The sequence below is a fragment of the Furipterus horrens genome, unplaced genomic scaffold (assembly GCF_987537825.1).
Source record: "Furipterus horrens unplaced genomic scaffold, mFurHor1.1.pri manual_scaffold_5, whole genome shotgun sequence".
NCBI classification, from domain to species: domain Eukaryota; kingdom Metazoa; phylum Chordata; class Mammalia; order Chiroptera; family Furipteridae; genus Furipterus; species Furipterus horrens.
Genome location: NW_028327175.1, coordinates 159,741,434 through 159,765,292, shown reverse-complemented (window position 1 = coordinate 159,765,292; position 23,859 = coordinate 159,741,434). Strand labels below are relative to the sequence as shown.

General features: G+C 49.8%; 1 protein-coding gene across 3 annotated transcripts in view; it reads right to left on the bottom strand.

Moving 5' to 3' along the window:
- Nucleotides 1-1,107: 1,107 nt before the first annotated feature.
- The window catches only part of TSPAN15 (tetraspanin 15), a 54,182-nt gene continuing 31,430 nt past the window's right edge, over nucleotides 1,108-23,859 (bottom strand). For 2 of the 3 annotated variants that reach the window (XM_090278127.1, XM_090278128.1), the window contains exons 4-8: nucleotides 12,345-12,440; nucleotides 9,742-9,858; nucleotides 4,064-4,111; nucleotides 2,504-2,620; nucleotides 1,108-1,940 (exon numbers count right to left, since the gene is read on the bottom strand). In XM_090278127.1, coding sequence (XP_090134253.1) covers nucleotides 1,785-1,940; nucleotides 2,504-2,620; nucleotides 4,064-4,111; nucleotides 9,742-9,858; nucleotides 12,345-12,440 — 534 coding nt within the window. In that variant the 3' untranslated portion in view covers nucleotides 1,108-1,784. The remainder of the gene's footprint in view (nucleotides 1,941-2,503; nucleotides 2,621-4,063; nucleotides 4,112-9,741; nucleotides 9,859-12,344; nucleotides 12,441-23,859) is intronic. The other variant, XM_090278129.1, reaches the window with a different exon arrangement.

The following is a 23,859-nucleotide window of genomic DNA, read 5'->3' as shown; positions in this document are numbered from 1 at the left end:
AGCTTGTACCATGTGTCCACATCAGGTAACGGAGGCAGCAGAGCAGAGGGGCTGAGTGTCCGTGAGATTCACTGGCTCATGTCATGGTTTGTCAGTTACCAGCCATGTGCCTTGGGCAAGTTACCTAACTGCTCTGTAGCTCAGTTTCTCCATCAGTAAAATGAAGGTACAGTAACAACAAATGCCATGCACAGTTGTGAAAATTAAAGGAATTAGTATCTGTAAGGGTTTTAGACAAGTACAAGACTAGACACAAGGCATGCTCGCTGGTGTCTGTCTTGTTGCATTCTACCCTTTGAAAATCTCTCTCCGGCCCTCTCCTACACATCAGACACTCAGGCTTGTACACATGGAAGACCAAGCATCCAACCTCTTCACTCCTGGGTGTGAAGGACATTTCCCTTAACACCCTTAGATTAAGTTCATCAGGCTTGGGGCTGTTGCTATTTTATTTCTACTGTCCTGGCTACTAAGAACCTCTTAGAAAATCTAGAATTCAAGTCTTAGGGCAGGAAGGTCTGGAGCGCCTGATCCATGTAGGTTCTGCTGCCTCCAGCAGGGGGCGATCAGCACCTAGCTTTGCTTGGCATTAGGTAGCTTCCGCCCCACCCTAATCCTTGGGAACAATAAACTGCTTACCGAAGAAGGGATTGTGACTCTGGTTCTAAAGCCACCGGTGGGTCTGTGCGCACTGCTCCTTCCGGACCCCTGACTTTCCTAGTTCCCATCTGCCCCACTTTCCAGAGGAGGAGCCTTACGCATAGGTGACTTGGCCTCAGTTTCCCAGTCTGTAAAGTATGTAGTCATCTCTGCCTCCTCCCCTGAGGTTTCCCACAAGTGCATTCCTAGCAGAAAGTGCAGGCTCCAGGCCCAGCCCACAAGCACAGCTGGGAAAAGCCATTTCCTTAAGTGGCAACAGCAAAGAATGGGAGAGGCCATTCCAGACCAGGAGCAGGCAGTGACGGCCAGCTGCGGATCCTCCCAGGCCTCAGTGACCCAAACTGTCCCAAATCTTGGCTTAATCCCGTCCCAACAAGGGGCTGCCAAGTCCACATTCAGGCCTTCCACATCCCCTCCCCACCCAAACAGCACAAATGAAAGACAAAAAAAAAAAAAATCAAGTCTTTATTGTTTGATTAATGAACTGTCTTGGAGAGGCAAGATTGGAGTGCATGGGAAAACCCAGCTTTGATTAGTCAGAAACTCCTGTTAACTGTGTACAAAATGAATGTTACAAAATCATGTAAAAAAACAGGGTCAGCAAAGCAGCAGCCTTTGCAGAGGGTTCAAGGCACCTGGAGGCTAAGAAATGGGCCCACCCCAGCCCCCGGGGCATGGCTGAGGGACTAGGGACCTGAGGTCTGCACCCTCCCCTCCTTCACCACAGGGCACACCTGCTCTCCTCTCTCCCCACTTACAGATCACTAAAAAAGTCCCACCAGAGGGGCATAAACATCAGAGGCCAAGGCACTGCCAGAAATGAACCAGCCCTGAGCTGAGCGCTGAGCTCCCTGTTCCCCAGTGGCCCAGGCCTGGGGAAGGGCCACTGTGTTCCCTGTGCCCAGCAGTGTGAGCGGACACAGAACCCGGAGCTGGGGAGGGCCTCAGGCTCTGTCCCCCAAGGAGGCAGCGGCCATGGCAGGCCTGAGCCGGCCACCAGAGCAAGCACAGTCTGGGCTTTAGTCAGTGCCAACTGTGGGGAGAAGGACCTCTGTCCCATCCAGCTCCCACGACGTGGTGCTATCCTGGCACGCTCCTGCTGAAGCCGCTGCCCTGGGCAGGCACTAAACGGGGTAGCACATGCAGCATCCCGTGCCCGCTGCCTCTGTGCTGGACTTGGCACTAGGTCCCAGGAGCCCATCGGTGACGGCGACTGGATACTCCGCGATGATGTCTTCCACCCGGGTGATGTACAGGAACGTCAGCAGCAGCCCCAGGAACTGAGAAGAAGGAGCAGGGTGGATGAGAGCCTGCTGGGGATCTGGGTGGCCCTCTTCCTTGACAGCCAGTCATGAGCACTCAAGGCACCAGTGACCTGGGAAACCCCCAGGGCACAGCCTTCTCCCCAGCACCCCCACTGCCTAAGTAGCCCCACCCAGGGCCCTCCGCTGCCCTCCTAGGTAACCCCAGAGACCTTCCCTGTTCCTCTCAGCAGAGGCTGCTCCATTCTGGGATTCCTGTCTCCACCCCAGCTATGACACTCACCATCTGGAGGACCTTGGGCAGGTCACTTAACCTTGCTGAGCCTCAGTTCCCTTCTCCGTAAAATGGGCATGACCATAGTACCTACCTTGTAGAACTGAAGGAGGCAGTGCCTGTGAAGCACTCAGAAGAGCTTTATTATCTCTCTTTTTTCAGCCCTCCTGGCATGAGCCAGATTGCTGGTGCCAGAGCCTTCTTCACCCGCCCCTCTGGACCTCCTCTGCACTCAGTCATCACCAGCCACCCTGTATCTGATCTCACAGCCCGCCCACACCCCTGAGTGGAGTGGGGACCAGCCCACCTGGGGGAGCAGGATGCCCAGCAGGAGGCCCGCCATGATGGTGTAGTTGTCCATGAACCAGATGAGCACGGCGTGGGTGCAGCCCCGCACGTAGATGACGTTCTGCACGCTGAGGCGCTGCACAGGGAGACCTGGCTGAGTGCCTCGCCTGGCAGAGCCCAATCCCAGCTCTGCCACTCCTTCCAGGTCTGGGCAAGTCCCTCCACCTCCCTGAACCTCAGCTTCTCAGATGCAATGTGAGAAGGTGGTTCTGGACCGTCGGGTCTCAACGGGCAGTAGTGTTTACTGTAACACTGGGAACATTGTGGTGGCACTTCCGGTTGTCACAGCAAATGGGGTTGGGGATCGAAGGACTTTAGAGCTAAGGGTAATCCTACTTCACTAACAACTTTTCTGCCCGCCTGCCTGCCTCTCAGATGTTCCCCAGGCATTCATGTGGGTGAAAACCCATTCATAATTACCTGAGCCAAAATCCTAACTCCAGGTACATATAAAAACCAGTGTTTTCCATGTGGTTTTACTACACACTGAATTGTGCAGATATATTGCTATGTATAAATTAAGGAACGATTATACTTTATTTTGTTCAGAACTTTATCGAGAATTATTCACCATTTTTAAAAATCCATGTCAACTGCAAAAATAATGTCCATGGTATGCAGGTTGCTGACATAACACCCCCGCCCTCCAGGGCGCAGCTGCCCTGTGGTGCAAGCGCCTGACTTCATCGGGCCTTCTGCTGCATCTGTCTCGTGCCTGAGCCCTCACATGTTGAAATGTTATAGGGTTATAAATCGTTTTATTTTATTTCATTTCTCCTTCCATCTCAGTTAGATCATTGTTACTTATTTTGAAACTGGGTATGTGGATAGGTTCTATTACCTGTGAATTTCACTTCAGGATCATCACCAAGAGTTTATTACAATAACTGGCCATTGGGTCTGAAGGCTTGAGAGCCATGGCTGGTCTATGGCTCTCCAACCTAAATGAGTATCAAAATCACCTTCTGGGGCCCAAGAATGTGCATTTCTAACAAGTTCCCAGAGGGGTGCTATTGCTGCTAGTATAGGACCTCACTTTGAGAACCACAGCTCAGAGGCATCTCAAATCATCATGTTTAGCTCCCTTCTCAACACTAAGCCAGCTTTTCTCCTAGTTCAGAGGAGTCACTCCGGAAGCTGACCCAGGAGAGGTCCCCCGAGGGCTCTCTGTCCTCCAGGGACTCCTGGGTCCCAGGCTGAGAGAGCCGGTGTGAGCCATCTGCAAACTGATGGCTCCCAGGGCAGAGGCAGGCTGGTGCTGAGCACGCTGGGCACCTGAGCGGGCCATACAGACAAGCCCACAGCAGGCCGCCTCTCCCTGCCTAGGGGGTTCTTGGCTCCAGAGCCCCTCTGTGTCTGGGTAAGAGTGGAAACTCCAGCCATCCCTGGCTCCTGTTCAAAGCTAGAAATGGAAAATCTCAGCAGCCAGAAAGAAACCCCACCCCTAAAAACCCCTCTAGTCACTCTGGGGATGGGACAGGAAGAGCAACCTTTCTGGAGAAGATTTCAAAGACATTACCTCCTTGTCAATAGTTCCGTAGCCACACATGGTGTTGACAACGTTTGTCTGAAACAGAAAGGCATATTAGCTGACACTTACATGGTGCTTACCATCAAAGATACTATTAATATTATTCATCCCCTTTTATGGATGAAAGAACGGAGGCACAGGGGGGAACTGTCCCATATGGTAGGAGCTGAGACTCCCGCCCAGGCAGTCTGGCCCAAGTCTGCATCTTAACATACCACCTCCAAGAAATGCCCCGGAAGAAAAGGTGGGGAGGCTAGTTCTGTGGCACTTGGGTGGGAACCACGCCTCAACCAGAGACCCACGGCAGACTAGAGACACAGAGGAAAGCATGCCATCCCAGGCTCCCCCACCGCGGCCTAGCCAGAGGCACAGCTCTGCTGGCCGGTGACGCACTGCCTCAGAGGCCAGGCTGGGCTTTCCTGTTCTGCGGGCTCTCTGGACGAAAAACCTCAGACTGCAGCCAGCACCTGGCCAGTGGTGGTTTATCTGAGGGCAAGGCTGGGACCTGTGACCACACTTCCCTGCCCCTGCAGACTGCCACCGTGCCAGGGAAAAGAAGTGCCGTCCAAGTTCCTTTCTGGGAAGTTCCCAAAAACTTCCAGATGCTGATCGACCTAGGTCAGCCCTAGACCCCATCAAATCCCTTCCCAGAAGGTACAAGTCATGGGGCTGTGGCAGGTGCACCTCCCATCATGCCTGGGGCCCTGCGGGAGGTGAGAGAGAGAACGCTAGGTGCCCTGGCCCCACCCTCCATGTCTAAGTGAAAGGGTGCCAGCAGTGATGCAGGAGAGCAGCAGAGTGGCAGTGTGGCCTCTGGTGTCATGTTGCCTGGTCCAAGTCCTACCCTGTCACTTATGAGCTCTGTAACCAGCCTTAGGTGTGCTACTGAGGGGCTGGCACATGGAGGCACTCAATAAGTATTTGTTGAATGAATGAATGAATGAATGGGCTCTTTGGTCTCTTCCATAAGCAATGGTGATCAGTGAACCCACCTCATGGGGCTGTTTTGAACATAAGGTGAGATATATACAGAAAATGCATATCCCAGGGCTGCACACAGAAGAGCACGGGAATGCTGGCTGGAGTGACCTTATTTATAATCCCGGCTTCTGGAAAGGCAAGGAAGGATATCTACACTCCTTCCAAAAAAGCAGGTTGGATCTCAGACATCATCCAGATCAGACTAAATATCAGGTCCCGGTGTGTGAGCAAAATATCTTCCCTCAGCCTCCACTGCCCCCACCTGCCCTCAGACCCAGCTATACCCAGCATCCACTTAGCATTTCTGGACCCTCCAGGCCATGAACATGACCCCTGTGGAGAGGGTCAGGCCAAGAGAGGGACTGGAGGGCATGATGGGAGCGGGTGCTTTCTGCCTTGTTTGTTCGTTCCCTCGGGCATTCAGGAACAAATGTTGACTGAACACCTGTGTGTGCCAATAACTGTTCTAGGTATTTGGGGTATAGAAGTACAAAACAAAGTCCTGGCCTTCCTGAACTTCTAAAGGGAGACAAATAATGAACATGATGAATAAGCAAACGACACAGCATGGGATAGGGTGACAGGAGTAACTTCCCACCTCACTGAGGTTCCAGCCCTGGCGGAGAGACCGCAGCCCCTGCCCTCAGAGAGCAGAAAAGCAGCTGGCAGAGGCCTGCTTACACGTAGAGCCAGACCCCTGCCAGGCCCCGGGGGACTCACCGCCCCTTCCGGGGCTGTCCCCTCCCAGGAGGGGTACAAGTTGCCTCCGTGATCTTTCCAAATGTAACACCTGCCTGGCTTTGGCCACAGCACCAGTATCCTGCAGGAGCTCTGCTGAAGGCTCAGGGCCCCGAGACAAGCCATGCGGAGGGCCCTTCCACCTGGCACCGCACCACAAGTAGATGTCAGGATGGGGACTCCCAAGCAGCCCAAAGATCAATACAGCAAAGTCCACATGTGCGTCCTCTCAGCCCGACCCAGGACTAATGAGCTGGCTTATCTGGGGTCTGGGCAGCTAGGAAAAGGGGAGAGGGAGCGTCAGGGACAGACCCCAAAAGGGTAGCCAACAAAAAGGGAGTGAATGCCTATAAACGTTGCACATAGAGGCACAGTGGCCTCAGGCCATTTAACATAGGAGCAAGCTGCTCTGTATACCCACCGGTCTCGGGGGGCACCCTTAGTGTAAACGAATTTTATAAGGACTTGGAGCTCTGTTGCTCCAAATTCTCTATAGAGAGCCTAGAGAGCTGATGGTGTAGTTCCTGTCCAAAGGCTGGCAGGCTCGAAACCCAGGAGGAGCCAATGTTTCAGTTCAAGTGTCAGGCAGGAAGAATTCTCTTTTTCCCAGGGGAGGGACAAGTCCTACCCAAACCCTCTACAGGAAGCCCAGTACAAGACACTTCTTTTAAAGCCAAGACCTAGGGGAAAAGGCGACTTTCCCTGAAGAAATGGTACGTTTTCTTGCGTTAAATGTTGGCAATGTAACAGACCTTATCTCCCCTTTTCCCTTTGGCTGCCAGGAAGCTCTAAGCCACCAAACACAAGGCTCCTTTCCAGTGATTCCGTAAGCCCTTTAGGACTATGTATCAGTAGTTTATATTGTCTCCATCATCTGGCCCTCCTATTTTAGAATATATTTTCCATGATTCTGATTTTTTTTAAGTTTAGTTTTTTATTCTCTATATTTCCTTGGTTGAATGAGATAGTATAAAATAAGTAGATTCACACACAAATGGAACTGATGTATAGAGGAAGGAAACACCCTCTTTTACATTTAGCAAAAACCATCCAAGTGTGGGAGACACAGGGAGAACAACAGTTTTGTCACACAGAACCAGAGATAACGCAGGCAGATGCCAACTGCCTCCACACCTGGGATTCCCATTTAGAGGCCGGCTTTAGATTCCCTTTCTCTGCAGATGACATCCATGTTTACACTCTTGGCCTGAACCTCTGCCCCGAACTCCAGACTCATCGCTAACTACCTCTGTGACTACCCTGCCAGCATGTCAAACAGGCTCGCAAATCCCACATGTCCATCCTGAGCTCCTGATGCCTCCGGCTGTGGTCCATGCAGTCCCTCCCCCTCAAGCCATGGTGGCCCTGCCTTTCTTGTAGGTCAGGCCAAACTCTGGGTGTTCTCAGTTTCCTCTTTCACCTACCTCCCACCCCTGATCTGTCAGCAAGTCTTGTTGGCTTACTTGCAAAATACAGCCAGAATCTGACCATGTTTCGCCACCACCATGACGGCCACCTGGCTCTGAACCTTTGCCTTCTCCTGCCGGGTGTGGGGGGTGCTGTGAGGAGCTGCCCAGAACCCCTGAAGCTGCTGTGGCAGCAGCCCTTAGCTGTCAGCCCTCTGCGGTCATTGTCACATGTGGTGAATTCTGTGTGTCAACTTGACTAAGCTTTTGGGTACCCAGATACTTAGCCAAACATTCTGGGTGTGAAATCAGTAGACTGAAGAAAGCAGATTGCAGGCCTCATCCAATCAATTCAAGGCCCGAAAAGAACAAAAAGGCTGCCCTTCCTCCAAGTAACAGAGAATTCTTCCTGGCAGACTATCTTCAGATCTGAACTGAAATGCCTGCTCTCCCTGGGTCTCCAGCCAGCCAGCCCTCAAGAGGCACCAAACCATCAGCTCTCCTGGATCTCAGGCCTTCGGACCCAGGCTGGAACCAAAGCACTGGCTCTCCTGAGTCTCCAGCTTGCTGATTCACTCTGCAGTCCTTGGGACTTGTCTCCCTCCACAATACTGTGAGCCAATTCCTTACGATAATCTCTTTACACACACACACACACACAAGCATACACCCTATTGGTTCTGTTTCTCTGCTGAACAGAGCCAGCAATCCCCATCCAGGTGGGACAGTGTACTCACTCAATGCCTGGCCAATGTGGGTGTGCAGGCTTGGCCTCTTTGTCCCAGTAGGGGACAGCTCTGGGGGATCATCCACATCGACACAGCTGAGGTTCCCACTGAGACTGCATCATTGCTCAGCTCCTCCCTCCACCGAACTCTGCTTCTGTCACGCCCATTACAGGTGTTGATCCCAGGAGCACCTCCTGCTAAGCCTCCTGCTCACTAACCTGAATCTCAGAGCCTGCTTCCCAGACAGCCTGGCCTGTGACACCTGGGCAGCTGCACTAGCGCTTCACTGGATACCCTGCGCCCACCTCTGCCTCTATAGTCAAACTGTCTCTGCGCTGCTTCTCAAACACACAAGGGCAATTCCCTCCCCAGGGCCTTTGCATTTGCCAGTCTCAGTGCCAAGAAGGCCCTTCCCTCAGATATGCAGGGCTTACCCCCTTCACTTCCTTTGGAGTTTTTTTGAGAACCCACCTTCTCAATACCCACAGCTGCAATCATCCAGGTCCCTGCTCTATTTTTATCCTTAGCATTTTCCACCTTCTAACATCCTCCTTTGCTTATTTAGTCAGTTTTCCCCATGAGGACATCAGCTCCATGTGGGCAGAGAGTTCTCCGTGTGCTTGCTGCACCCCAGGACCTAGAATCAAGTCTAGCAAACAGTAGGTTCTCAATACATGCTTGTTGAATGAATGAATGAATGAATGAATAGAGGTTGGGCTACCACATCCCGGCTTGGACATTCAGGTGCCACTGCCCTGGGTGATGAAGTCCAGGAGCACCTCCTCCCACAGGCCTCTCTGAAAACCCTGGGCTCCTTCTCAGCGCTGCCCCTGCCCAGGGGCTACCCTAAAATGGCAGCTAAAATTTCCAGACAAGCCTCCCCTCCCGGGCTGCCCTTTTTTAGGGCTCCTGCACGTGCCACTGGCTCCCTGACTCACAGGCTAGGCCCCCACCCCCACCAGCAGATGCTGAGTTTACAGGATCCGGCAGTGGGCACAGAAGGATGGAGACGTCAGAAGGGAAATTTTCCATGACTATCTGGAGCATGAGTAACTGCAAAACTCTCTGCCTTATTCCAGTCCAGACCAGAAACCAGGCAGTTTTTTAACACATTAGTCAAACACAGAGGATTGATGAAGCCTCTCTCATTCGTGAGTGGTGACTGCACAGGGCAGCCTCCCAAGTAGCTGAGGGGGTGAGAGGGTTGACAGGACCCTGCTGACATTTACATCATTGGATCCCCTTCCAAGTGCCTTGCTGCTGATGATCACCAGGCCCTCAAGCCCAAAGTCCCTGGAGATGCCCAAAGTGCAGGCCCTGCTCAGGTCCTCCAGCCAAGGCTGCAGAGCCAGCTGCCCCTGCTGAGCCAGCCGCCGCTGCTAAGCTGCCCTGGCCTGGAACCCTCTCCTGCTCCTCATCTGGCACATCCAGGAGTCAGAGCACAGCTCCAGCGATGGCTGCCTACATTTCACCCCAGCCCTATCAACCTTGGGCAAGGCACCTAACCTTTTGGTTCCTCAGTTTCCTCATCTGTACAGTGGGTAAATAACAGGACCTACCCCGCAGGGCAGCTGAAAGGACTAGATGAGTTAGTACAGCTAAAGCACCCAGAAGGGCCTGCGCATGGTGAGTGCCCAATAGAGGTGATGTACCACTTCTAATGAGGGAAAGCCCCCACCCCCAGGGGTACCCCTTTCAGTAGCCCTGAGGCCCAGGAAGCCTGAACAATGACCACCACCTACTGCCTACCCCACCCAGCTACCCAACCCCCATCCCAAAAAACCAGCTGGGTGGCCCCAGGAACAGAGAGTACCGTGTTTCTGATGCAGCAGGTATAGGGCACCCCACAGGCCATGGATCCTGGCGCGTTGCAGTCGTGATACTGGTTTTTGCTCCAGTCTTGGTAGTCTTCCCCACCGCAGCACTTAAACTGGGAGAAGAAGCAAGCAGAGCAGGGAGCTGCAGTCACAGACAGCAGGAGGGGGGCCCAGCAAGAGACGATGCGATTTATGACGCGGCCCACCCTGGTACGGGGAGCCACAGGGAGAACCTGAGGCCGGATGTTGTCAGGTCAAAGCACACCACAGGCAACATGGCTGCCCGGGAGGTAGTGAGCACCCCATCACTGGAAAGGCACACAAGCCGAGGCTGAGAAGCTTCTTTGTGGGATACCAGGGTGATAACTAAACACTGGATGGCAAATGGATTCCACCTTCATATCGCAGTGCAGGTATCAGACCAGAAACATTGGCCTTTAAGGTCTCAGAAACTAGGATTCTATGCCAGCCACAACACACCAGTGGCCCCTGCGCTACACAGACCTGCTCCTCACTGGCCCCAGCGCTGTCTGTCCTGCCTTGGCAGAGGGCACACACCCCTCCCACCCTGCCCTGGGCTCAGGGCTGAGCGATGACAAGACTGGTGTCATTTCCCCCTTAAATCAGCTCCTCCCTGCATCTCCCCCTGTAGTGGTGCCAACACCCGGGGAGAATCATTATTCTACTGGGGTGCAGTGTGTCCAGGCACCATTCTGGGCACTGGAGAGACAGGTGGAGCAAAGCAACGCAGCCCCTGCCCACATGGGACACACCCAGTGGTGGGAGACCGAGCGTAAGCATGACATGAAAAGGTAGCGCTGTGTACCAGGAATGTGAAAACACAGGGAAAAGACGGGGAGGGGGACAGGGACGGGCAGCTTTGGGTTAGGAGGGCTGGAACTGGAAAGGCTTCTGAGGAGATGGCATTTAATCTGACACATGAACAACAGAAAAAAGTCCACATGTGTGAAGATCCAACACAGAAATGAGCAACCTATGTTCCAGCTGCAGGCACAGATGCAGCATGTGCAGAGCACAGCAAGGGGGTGGAAGGGATGAGGTTGAGGGGCGGCACGGGCCAGGCTGACAGAGCCTTGTGAGCCAGAATAGTAGGGAGCTGGGATCGTATTCTGAGTCACTGGGGGGTTTAACCAGGGGAGTGATGTGGTTGGAGGTCCTGGTAGAAACATAACCAGACACCTTTTCACTGTCCCCACAGGGCCCTTTGGATTTTAGGTTTTAGGAACTGAAAGTGCCTTATCTGTGGCACAATGCAAAGGGCATTTGCTTTACAATCAGACAGATCAGAGTTCAAATCTTCACACCATCACTCCTAGCTGTGTGACTTCAGGCAAGTTGATCAGTCTCTCTGAGCCTCAGATCCTCCTCTGTAAAGCAGGACGAGGAATCCCAGCTGTGCACAGCTGAGCTGAGGATTACCAAAAGAGGCCATGCATGACACATGAGCACAAGGCCTGGCACCAAGCAGTGCCCAAAGAGCATGAGTCACCCCCTCCAACCCACCCTGGAAGAAATAAAATCCCCACACCAGCTGAGGGCTGGTTCCAATAAAAACTTCTTGCTCCCCCCAACAGCCAGAGCTGGCAGGCACATCCCTGGCCGAGAAGGGCCTCCCAGAGGCTGCACCTGTTGTGACTACAGCAAAGCCCTGAACCAAGAGAGTGGCCACTGTGGGTAGCCTGTGAGATGTCGGTCCCCACTGATGGCTATCACGAGGGATCAGGCCATCATGGGGGACGAAGTCCCCAAGACCATGTCCCAGGAAGTGCTGCCAGAGCTGAGCAGGCTCACAGCCCTCAAGCTCTCTTGTCCTCACCTAGGAGAACATGAGGATGATGATCACCGCAGCTGACACATACTAACATCTTACCACATGCCTAGCGCTGCTCTAAGCACTTCCGAATTAAGTCAAGGCAATGTCACAATGATGCCAAGAGGAAGGGACCATTAGTATCCCCCTGACACAGATGAGGAGCCTGAGGATCTGGACTGAATGGGACTGGGATGTATAAGCCAAGCAGGACAGAGGCTGGCCCCGCAACTGCTCTTATGCACTAACAGACTTGGGTGAGCCTCGGGGGAAAGGGACAGCATTTCAAAATGATGCCGTTGCATTCAAAGAGGGGTCATGGTGGGAAGGGCGAAGGGCTGTCCTGGACTTGGCAGGGAGTGAGTTCCCACCACTGAGAGGACTTGACAAAAGGGACTTTTGAACTGGGTGGCTTAGCGGTCACTCCCATCTCAAGGAAATAGGATCTTTGCCCATTGGAGAGAGGCACCCTGGGACCCTGTGGGATGGCTTTTAGCTACACCTAACCTTGTTCTTTTTGTTTTACAGGAAGGGTCCATATAACTGGAAAGGGACAGGTAGGGCAAGGACACTCTGGACCAAGCACAAGGACAGGACTGGTTGAGAAGGTCAAGCCCCATTCCTGGTGGCCATCCATGGCCCACCCTTGCCTCACAACTTGGTCTTGCTTTGGGAATGTAACCCCTCACCCTACCCTCTGGAGCAGGGTCCCAAGTGGGGAGCAAAGGGCATGGGAGGTGCATCTCTGACCCTAAAAGCCTGGCTCACCTTCTTCTGAACAAAGTCCATGATGTTTTTGAAGTCCAGGTCATCGTAGTAGTTCTTGATTCCTCGTCGAATGTTTTCATTCAGAAAGTTGATGGTCTGTTTAGACAGAAATTACAAAAGAAGAGGGCCACACACACCCCAGCGTTCAACGCAAGATTTCCCAGAAGTTCCGATTGGAACGGAGTGCCTGATTGCCCAGGTAAGCCCCCTGCCTGCCTACATGAAGCACCCCCTCCATTCCCACCCTGACCACCACCACCTGCCTACCCACACACCCTCTCCATTGCCCCATGCCCGTCTGATGCCTGCGTCCCTCTGCCATGTCTGAGCAGGAGTGATTCACCCCCTTCTCCTTTACGGATTAAACAACCCAGGCCCTGAGAGGGTGGGGCTCTGCCTGGGGGTGCACAGCTACAAAGCAGCCACCAACCAGCACTCGGCTGCCCCAGCCCCCAGCCTGTGTTCCTTCTACTGCCTGAAGACAGGCCTGAGCTGAATGCTTCCTTCGCCCTCTAGACCTCCTCTCGGCTCTTCCCTACTATCCAACCTCCTGTGTTACAGGTAAGGAAACTGAGGCCAGAGAGGGGGCCTGACTCTCCCAAGTTCAGAGTTGGCTGATTAGGGGCCCAGCTGCAGCTGGAAATCAGGACCACATGGACCTGTTCTCCTCGCTGCTGCACTCTGGCTCCGAGGAAAGGCTCACCTCCCCGCTGGGACTGGGACAATCCCCACCAGGATGAGTTCAGGCACGTTGCCCTCCCTGTCACGCTGGCCTTCTGGATCAACAGTCAGGCCGTTGTGCTGAGATCCCGGAGCACAAAAGGCTTCACAAAAGGCCCCACAGTGGGACGGGAATGTGGGCAGCCCAGCTCCACGCTCAAAGTGACAATTGGGGCTTTCAGAGCTGGGAGGCCCTCCTATCATCAGAGACGGTGCGAGCACAAAGCAGGCATTCTTGGTCCTGGAGCCAGACGATGGCCGGGGGAGGCGCCTGCGGGTACATTGGGACAACAAGGCCCTGGACCCCAGGGCCTGTCCTGTCACTCTAGGCTCTGTCCCAGCTCTTCCGCTCTCTGGGCCTCAGTTTCCCATTTGTGAACACCTTCCAGTTCTGAGGATCAAAGATTAGGCTAAGAGAGGCTGTCAAGCTTTATGACCAAGAATAGTCCATGCAGCCACCCAGGCCTCAGGCACTTCATATAACATTTCAACCTCCATTTCCTTCCCTAAAAATTGGGGAGGGTGATCCTCAGCCTCATAGGGCTTTGAGATTTAAATAAACTAAAGCTACAAAGTCCTTATCAAGATGCCAGGTGCTTAGTAGGTCCTGGTCTTATTATTATAGATCTTTCTTCTTCCAGGAGACACATACCCTCTGGCACCACTTCACACCCTCCATGTCATCAGTGGAAAAAGGTTAATTCCCAAGGGAAACCAAAGCCCCAGGTCCTGTCTAAAAGGCAGTGCAACGGAGGCAGCCTCGGGGCAAGAGCCAGCCCCTGGCTGGGACCCCTACAGCCCAGAGAAGTAATGTGACTTATCCAAGATCACCCTGCTGGTCGCTGGCAGATTGATGCTGGAATCAAGGTATAAAACTCTCAGCCTGATAGACTTTAAGAAGCCAAGATAAGAAACCAAGGCTCGGCTTGGGTCCATCTCTCCAGCCCATCTCCAATATCAGGAAGAGAAGCACAAAGCATGTGTTGGGCAGTCCTTCTGCACACATGCACAAAGCCAAGGTAACAAAGGAGACTGGCTCAGGGAAGCCTCTCTGTGGCCAGAAGGAAAACCCTCTGCTAAACACACAGCAGACCTGGGAGCAAGGGTAGACTGGACAGCAGTCCCGGGAGGCCACGGCCCCGGCCTCTGCATGCGAAAGTCTCTGCACTCAGAAGCCCACAGCCCTGCACTGCCTGGCCTGGATCCTGGTGCAGGGGCTGGCTGGAACAGTTGCCTGCTGGCCACACAGCCTGGGCAGAGCAGGGATCACCTGGCCTTTCCAACAGTGGGTGCCTGGACCTCTGGGTGATGGAGGAACAGGTCAGCCAGCTGGGATATGGTTGGGTGTCTAGAAACAGGACACCAGGGTGGGGCCAGTCTGCCACCCATAGTTGGGCAGGAAATGAGCTCATTGCATTAAGTGGCTTCTGCAGGGGGCCCTTGGCTGAGCTGAGGTACAAGGGGCAATGTCAGTCGGGACATGTCTAAGGCTACGTGCATCAGGGTGTGTCAACTGTTTCCTTCTACTCTCGAGGCACTGCAGACACAGTCCTGGTCCACCGTGTCCTTCTGCACCCATCCCAGCCCACTGGCCATCTCCCAGGCCCTGCTCTGGGTCATGTGCTGGGGGTGGAAGGAGGGGGATGAGGGCAGGAGGACTGGGCAGGGGCAGCCGAGGGGATGCCCACAGGCCAGAAGGAAAAAGGCTCTCCCTCCCTCTTCGGTGAGCAGCCCTTACCTCTCTCCCCAAACCAAGTGCCTTTGAGCACTTTCCAAAGCTGCTGACTCAAAAAGAGGCCTCTTTGTGAAAATCAGCCCTTCCATCTGGTACAGTGAGCTGGGACCCTGCAGGGAAGAAAGGCCCACTGGAGACCTCTCGAAATGGGCAGGAAAAACAGATGGACCCAGGCTCCATGGGCAGCAGCTGCCCCAGTTCTGATCAGGGACCTTCTGTGTCATACTGGCTCATGCATGTGCGCACTGCCTTGGGAACCATGTGTGCATGTGCATGCACGCACCAAGACAAACGTAGGACAGTTGGGTGGTCTCTGTGCTGCAAAGCGGTTGGGGGATGGGTGAGAGAGTATGGCGAGGCAGGTGAGTTGTACAGTCAGTAGTAACTGTAAAGTGCTCTGCTCTGCTCAGCTTTATTCTGAGGGGTTGGGGAGCCACTCAGAGGATACGCCTCGCAGAGCACAGCAGAGAAGAGAGAATTCTGACTTCCTCTGCTGAGTCCAGAGGACAAATGCACCAGTGCCACCCCTACCCTGCTCTAAACCAGGTCACACCAGCAGGGGCAGCTCCAGCAAGGACTAGAAAACCACCTCTCACCAATGGCTGGCATGGCCTCAAGGCCATGTGGCCCAGGCTAAATTAAGCAAAGAGTAAGCAAACATCAAAGGGCATGGGAATTTCAGAGCATATTGTTTAAGCCAAGGGATTCAAGCTGCGTAGTTCTTTCTTTTCAATCTAGTTTTAAAGATATCCGAAGCCTCCACAACACCTCTCTCAGCAGAGGTGGTTGGATGTGTTTTTAAATAAATGAGGAATTGAAAGGGGTGGGGGCACATGGCAGCAGCTCCCCCAGGATGGGAAGCTAGAGGAGCAGGAAGAGGTGGGAGGAATGGAAGGGGCAGCAGCTGGAGCCTTCCACCAGGCCTCTGGGGACAGAGGTGTCCTAGTTTCCTGGCTTCCTGGAGGTGGCTCAGTTCCATATCAGCTTCTAAGATCAAAAGCTGGGGAGGCCCGGCTGCTGGCAGCCCCATTGGAACCAATGCCAGCCTGGTTCTCATGACATGAAGTCAGCATTTCATAACATTCAGTCAGCATCTCTGGGCTTCCCTCAGCCCCTCCTAGAAGATGGGGACTGTCCTCTTGCCCCCAGGCCCCAGCCTCTGCTCCAACTCTGAGACAGGCCCAATTTGACAACCAACGACCAAAGAGAACCCAAGAAGCAGGGAGAAAAGGAGAGGAAAGCTGCAAGGTTCTTTGGAATATTTGCCATTTCTGTCCTTATATCTGGCCGAGGTCATAGGTTTAATCCCTGTGCTGGGGGGAGGTCATGCTTCAGGTTCCCAGGTATTTGGTGCTCTGGCTCTCACTCCCAAACAGCTGTCCACAGTGGGGTGCACTAGCTGTGGGAGTCTGATCAGATCGGTGCAGAACTTTCTCTACTTGGTGCTGGGTAGAAGGACATACACGTTCAGGTGTTCAGCCAAGTGAGCCATGGTGCTGTCTCCTTTCTCCCTGCCCTTGACCTCAAGGTCAGGCCCAGAGCCAGCCAGTGCCAGTGCCATGCTAGAAAGAAAGAAAGAAAGAAAGAAAGAAAGAAAGAAAGAAAGAAAGGAGGGAAGGAAGGAGGGAAGGAAGGAAGGAAGGAAGGAAGGAAGGAAGGAAGGAAGGTAGGAAGAAGGAAAGGAAGAAAGAAGGGAAGAAAGAAAACAGGTTGCATGCTACCCACCATTTCCCTGGCCTAGTGTTGGATGTGACAACACCCTTTGATCAAGGCCAGGAAAGAGGCCTCTCCTCCACCTGCCCTGGTGGTAGGGGGAAGGAGGCCTGGGATTGGGACACAGATATACCAGCTACAGCCCAGCACCCTGTGGGTGTCCCTGCTCAGCTCTGCCTGACTGGGAACACACATGTAGGAGCTGCCCTCCTCCAACATCCCTGATGCCCTCAAGAGAGGCCCTAGAATAAGCTGGCATGATGGTAGGTCAAGAGGGGTGAGACACAGACTAATCGCGGAGACCATTCGGGTTTTGCTCCCACTGGCTGAGGTCAAGATGCTGCACTTCTGCTTCTGAAGCCCAGGCCCTCAGGGCCTTCTGCTCCCCAGCACGTGGCCATAGACCCTGTATAAGCAGAGAAGCCACTTCAGTTTAACCGTCAAGTTGTAACTGACAGCAGAAACCTCGTCCAGGGTCAAAGGTTGATAGAGTTTCTGCCTTACACCTGGGAGTCTGTTTGTCTTTTGCAGCCTGGCTGTGGCCATGGTCTATGTATCTTCCTGAGAACTTAATGTGAAGTCATTAGCTTGATGATTTGTCGTCATTTGTCACCACAAGTGTGCCTGGATTTGTTATAGTGTGGCTCTGAGATATCTGTCTTCTCATCTTGGTAAGAAAAAAATAAAATTGGGAACTCACCTCCTTCTGGCAGCTCACCTTGATTGCTCCTCACCAGTTTCTCCACCTTACACTGCCCCTTTCCACCACCATTAACAAACTGGACTGCTCCTTCCCTGTCCTCACCATTGGCTCATCTCTTGTTTTATAAAATCACATTGCATTTGAGTTGAAAGGAACATTATTTTTCTTTATGTGATATTTTCCCCTCAATTATTACAAAAGAAAAAGACACTTTGGAAACTAAGGCAAAAATATGAATGAGAAAATAAAAACCACCTTAGTCCCATCTCTTAGAGGAAATATGAGTTGTATGCTCATATTTCTATTTCCTTTCAGAGTTTTCTAGGACTACTTTTCTTATTATCAAAATCTTACTGTGCTTACTGTTTTGTATCTCATTTTTCAATTATTTTGAAATATGTATTATAGGCTTATGAGAGCATAGCCCACCAGGAGCCCCAAATGGCTGAGACCCATGACGGTGAGGGTCTTTCCTGGGCTACATACTGAGATCCTCCCCTGGCAGGGCCCAGTGAGGGGATACCCGTCCAAGGGGAAGGTGCACACCTCACCCTGTGGTTCCCTCAGGGTCTGGGGTAACTGCTAACTTACACCCCTGACCTCAGTTCCACAGTCTCCCTATCTTTGAGGACCAGAGGCGGATTAAGGTCGGTTGAGGCCCCGGGAGCAGAAGGAAATATTGGGCCCCTTAAAATAAAGAGAGAGACAAGAAAAATAAAAATACATGTTAACCATATCTTATGCAACATAGTAATGAAACTAAACTTGGTGTCATTAGAAAAAAGTACAAAGTTGGGGTTTTGCGGGGCCCTTCAGAAGTCGGGGCACAGGGCGTGTGCCCAGTGCACCCGCCATTAAATCCGCCTCTGGTGAGGACTAAACTGCCCCTGCAGGGTTCATCATGGCTCAGCTCCCTTACTGAAAAGGAGTAGTCTCACAGCCCCTGTGACCTATAAGGCACCAGAAAATGACAAATAAAACTGCCTTTGTAATGGCATGCTGGAAACCAGACTCCTGTTCATTTAGGGGACTGTTTATTGAAACCACTGATGCTGCTGACCATGGCCTGGACCTGGGCTGCAGCCAGGAAAGCACTAACCCATAATCTCTGGAAAGCCGTAGGCCGGCTGGGAGCCCTGCAGGCTGCACAGAAAAGCATCCCAGTGGGCAAATGGGATAAACAACTCTTCCCTCCGTACTGCCGAAAAAAATAAACCCATGCCCTGGCTCTGCCAGCTCAGAGCAGATGGTCTGAAAAGTAGAAAAGAGGAAAAGAGAGGAGCACGTAGCAAGACTAGATTAAGAAGACAACCAACGGGGCAAATAAGAAATCAAAAGGGACCACTTTTTGCGGTGCTGAACCTCCTAGCATGTTAACACATACATATATCTTTACTTCAAACACTGGTGACTTCTAGCCGACCTCTCCCAGGAATTCAGATCTATGTGAGGGTCAAGGTTTTGTTGAAGAGAAGCTAATGTGGGTTTGGGAGACTGACTTTTGGAGAGACACTTTCAGAAATTAAGAGAGACAAATTTGTTTTTAAATAATTTTCAAAAATTATTTTTAAAGTTAAAAATTGTTTCCTGCACCCCTCAGAAAAAAGGCAAAAGGGAAATAAGAAAACATCTTGAGACAAATGAAAATGGAAACACAATATACCAAAACTTAAACAGTTCTAAGAAGGAAGTGTATAGTGATAATGTTTACAGTGATTCTACATTTTTAAAAAATCTGAAATTAACTTTACACCCCAAAGAACTAGAAAAACAAACTAAGTCAAAGCTAGTAAAAGGAAGAAAATAACAAATATCCGAGTGGAAATAAATAAAACAGAGACTAGAAAGACAATAAAAAAGATCAATAAAACTAGGAGATGGGTTTTTGAAAGAGATAAACAAAATTGACAAACCTTTAGCAATATTATGAAAAAAGAGAAGATTCAATAAGTAAAATCAGAAATGAAAGTGATGTTACCAAAAAAGAAAGGGGATGGAGGAGAGAGAGAAGACATTATAGCTGATACCACAGAAATAAAAAGGATCATAAGAGACTATTTTGAACACTTATATACCAAGAAACTGGACAAATCAGAAGAAATGAATAAATTCCTAGAAACATATGAGAAACCAAGACTGAATCATGAAGAAACAGGAAATCCCAACAGACCAATAATGAGTAAAGAACTTGAATTGGTAATTAAAAGTCTCCCAGTATAGAAAAGTCCAGCTTTACTAGTAAATTGTATCAAGCATTAAAAGAAAAATTAATACCAACCCTTCTCAAATTGCTTCCAAATATTGAAGAGAAGGGACCACTTCCAAACTCATTTATGAGGTCAGCATTACATTGATATCAAAACCACTAAGGACCCCACAAGAAAAAAAAAATGACAGGCTAATATTTCTGAAGAACATAGATGCAAAAATCCTCAACAAAAGATTAGCAAACCAAAATCAACAACATTAAAAAATCATACATTATGATTAAGTGCGATTTATCCCTGGGACACAAGGATGCTGTAACATCTGCCAATCAATCAATGTGATATACCACATTAACAGAAGGAAAGATAAAAATCACATGATCATTAATAGATGCAGAAAAAGCATTTGACAAAATCCAACATCCTTTACAGATAAAAACTGTCAACAAATTAGGTATGGAAAGAAAGTACCTCAACATAAGAAGGACCACATATGACAAGTCCACGTTAACATCATACTCAAAAATGAAAAGGTGAAAGCTTTTCCTCTAAGATCAGGAAGAGGCACAGTGCCCACTCTCACCACTTCTATTCAGCATAGTACTGGAAGTCCTAGCCAAAGCAAGAAAATTAGGCAAGAAGGGAAACAAAAGCATCCAAATTAGAAAGAAAGAAGTAAAATTGTCTTTTTGCAGATGACATGATGTCACATATGGAAAATCTTCAAGACTCCAGAAAAAAATACCAACCTGTTAGAACTGATAAACAAATTCAGTAAAGTTGCAGGATACAAAAAATAACATATAAAAATCAATTGCATTTCTATACACTGACAATAAACTATCCAAAAACAGAAATTCAGAAAACAATAACATTTACAATAGCATCAAAAACAATAAAATACTTAGGAATAAATTTAAACAAGGATGTGAAAGACTTGTACACCGAAAACTGTAAAACATTGGAAGAAACTGAAGACAACACAAATAAATGGAAAGATATCCCTTGTTCATGGATTTAAAGAAATAATATTTTTTAAATGTCCATACTACCCAAAGTGATCTACAGATTCATATAATACCTATAAAATTCCAGAAATAGAAAAAAATTCCAGAAATAGAAAAAATAAATCCTAAAATTTGTATAGAACTTCAACAGACCCCAAATAGCTCCAACAATGTTGAGTAAGAAAAGTGAAGCTGGAGGCATCACACTTTCTAATTTCGAACTATATTACAAAGCTATAGTTATCAAAACAGTATGGTATTGTTATAAAGCCAGACACAAATCAGTGGAACAGGATAGAGAGCCTAGAAACAAACCCACACATATATAGTCAACTATTTCCAACAAAGACACCAAGAACACACAATGGGGAAAAGTCTTTTCAATAAATGATATTGAGAAAACTGTATCCACATACAAAAGAATGAAATTGTGCCCTTATCTTACACCATACACAAAAATCAACTCAAAACGAATAAAAGGCTTAAACTTAAGACCTGATATTGTAAAAGTTCTACAAGAAAACATAGGGAGTAAGCTTCTTGACATTGGTCTTGGTAATGATTTTTTTAATCTAACACCAAAAGCAGAGGCAACAAAAGTAAAAATAAACAAGTGGGACTGCATCAAAATAAAAAGTTTTTTCACAGCAAAGGAAACGATTTAAGAAATGAAAAGGCAAGCTACAGAATAGAAAAAAATATTCACAAGTCACATATCTGATAAGGGGTTAATATCCAACATATTTTTTTTTTAAAGCCTTACAACTCAATAGCAAGGAAAAAAATAGTCTGATTCAACAATTGGCAGGAGACTTGAATAGATATTTTTCCAAAGAAGACACAAATGGCCAACAGATATATGAAAAGATACTCAACATCACTAATCACCAGGAAAATGCAGATCAAAACCACAATGAGCTATCATCTCACATGAATGTCTATTAAGAAAGACATGAGATAACAAATGTTGGTGAGGAAATAAGGGAACCCTTGCACACTGTTGGTGGGCATGTAAACTGGTACAAGCATTATGGAAAACAGCACAAAGTCTCCTCAAAAACTATCCACTTCTGGGTACACAGCCAAAGGAAATGATATCACTGTCTAAAAGAGCTATATGCCATTAAGAGAACTCCCATGTTCACTGCAGCATTGTTCACAAGAGCCAAGACATAGAAACAGCCTCAGTGTCTGTCAACAGATGAATGTGATAAAGAGAAATACAATGTTTATATTGTATTGTGTGTGTATGTGTGTGTGTGTGTGTGTGTATGGCATGATATAGACATTCAGTCATAAAAAAAGAGGAAATCCTGCCATATGTGACAACATAGATGAATCTGGAGGACATTATACTGATTGAAATAAGCCAGACAAAGACAAATAGTATGGTATCACTTATATGTGGTATCTAAAAAAAGAAAGAAGGAGGAGGAGGAGGGAGAAGTGGGGAGGGAGGGAAGAGGAGGAGGAGGACAAGGAGGAGGAGGAGAAAGTAGAACCCATAGAAGCAGATAACAGAAAAGTGGTTGCCAGGAGCTGGGGGTTTTGGGAAATGGGCAGATGTTGGACAAAAGGTATAAACTTCCAGTTATAAGATGAACAAGCTCTGAGGATCTAATATACAGCATGGTGACTAGAGCTAATAATACTACATTATATACTTAAAGATTAATAAGACAGTAGATCTTAAGTATTCTCACAAAAAAATAAAAATAAAGTTAACTACATGAGGTGATGGATGTGTTAATTAACTATGGTGATCACTTCACAATGTATACATATACCAAATCATTGCACTGTAGAGATTAAATAAATTATAATTCTATTTGTCAATTATACCTCAATAAAGCTGAGGGGCTGGGGAGAATTGAAAAAAAGACTAAGCTGCCTCTCTCTCGCTATGTGACCTCGGAAGGGCTTCCTAACCTCTCTGTGACTCACTGACTTCATTGATATAATGGAAATCTCTCCTCCCCTCTCCTGGGGCTCAAAACACAGGAAGAGCCCTGGATTCCAGGGGTGCAGACAGGCCTATGGTTGAGGCCCACACATAAGAGACCCAGACAGGACAGGTTGTTTGCTACTCCCATCTGGGCCAGAATCCCAGCTACACCCATGAAGAGTTTGGCAAGAGTCGGTCACTGGGTCATTTGAGGGATCTGCACAACCTGATGTCTGAGAACCTGGTGTCTGGGACCTGGTGTCCAGGAACCTGGTGTCTGGGAACGTGACTGCTGTCTTGGGCTCAACTTCTGACAAGACACAGAGTTTGGCCACAGCCCTGATGCACCCACCCCGCAGGGATGGCCAGGAGTGCCAGGAACTGAGCAGTCTGGGGGTTGAAAGGTGGAGGCAGGGGAATGGACAGAGTGAACTGAGCTTCCGTAAACAAGCCATGCTCCTCAAGCCCTGCCACCAATGTCAATGGGAGGAAGACAAAGGAATTTGTGGGAGAAATGACGAATCTCTGAGTTGGCAGCCAGCCCTGCACAGTCACTAGCTTCCTGTGGGATCTTGGGCAAGTCCCTTCTCTTCTTCAGGCTTTGGGACAAAGGAGTTAACATGTAATGAAGGTCCAGTTGGGGCCAGGACCCTGCCAGGTTCTGCACATGCATGTTCTCACCAAATATTCACCCCAAACTCCATGAGCTAGGCCCTAGGGCCTTCCAAGAGGTTAAGCATTTGCCTGAGGTCGCACAGCTAGTGTGAGGCCACATGGCCTGCAATGGAAGGTCTGAGAGACCAGGAGTCCTGAGAACCCTTCTAGCTCAAAGGGGCCCTGATTCTGCAAACCTTTCCAGCAGGCCTGATGCCACATGGCCCTCTCAGCCTTTCTCTTGCCCTCACCCTTTTATCCCAGCACGTGAAGTCCTACTGACACTGCCTCCAAAGCATACTCCAAATCACTGGTCTCCCCGCATCCTCCCTTTCAGGAAGTAAAATGTAAGTCAGATCACATCACTTTCCCCATAAAACTATGCAAAGGCTTCCCACTGCCATTAGAGAAAAGTCCGAGCTCCTAAACCATGGGCCCCAAGAACCCACATGACCTGCACTTGCCAGCCCTCCAACTCCACCTTCCATCCCTCTCCATCACATACATCCTTCAGCCACGTGGCATCCACACTGGTCCACACACCTGCCAAGCTCCTTTCTGCCTCTGTAGTTCCCTCTTCCTGGACCTCTGCTCCCTCTGAGCCTTACCCAATAGGCTCCTTTTCATTACTTCATTACTGTCCTCCACATCTGAACCCCATGCACTCACCCGTTACCCTGTCTTGTTTACTGGTTCTCTGGTTTCCTTTGTCAGTGCCCATCTCCCCAGCAAAATAAGTGCTCCATGAGGAATTGTACATCCTGCTCTCTGCACATGCCCAGTTTTATAGCCCAGGGAACACACGCAGTGGGTGCTCAGCATATTCAGGGG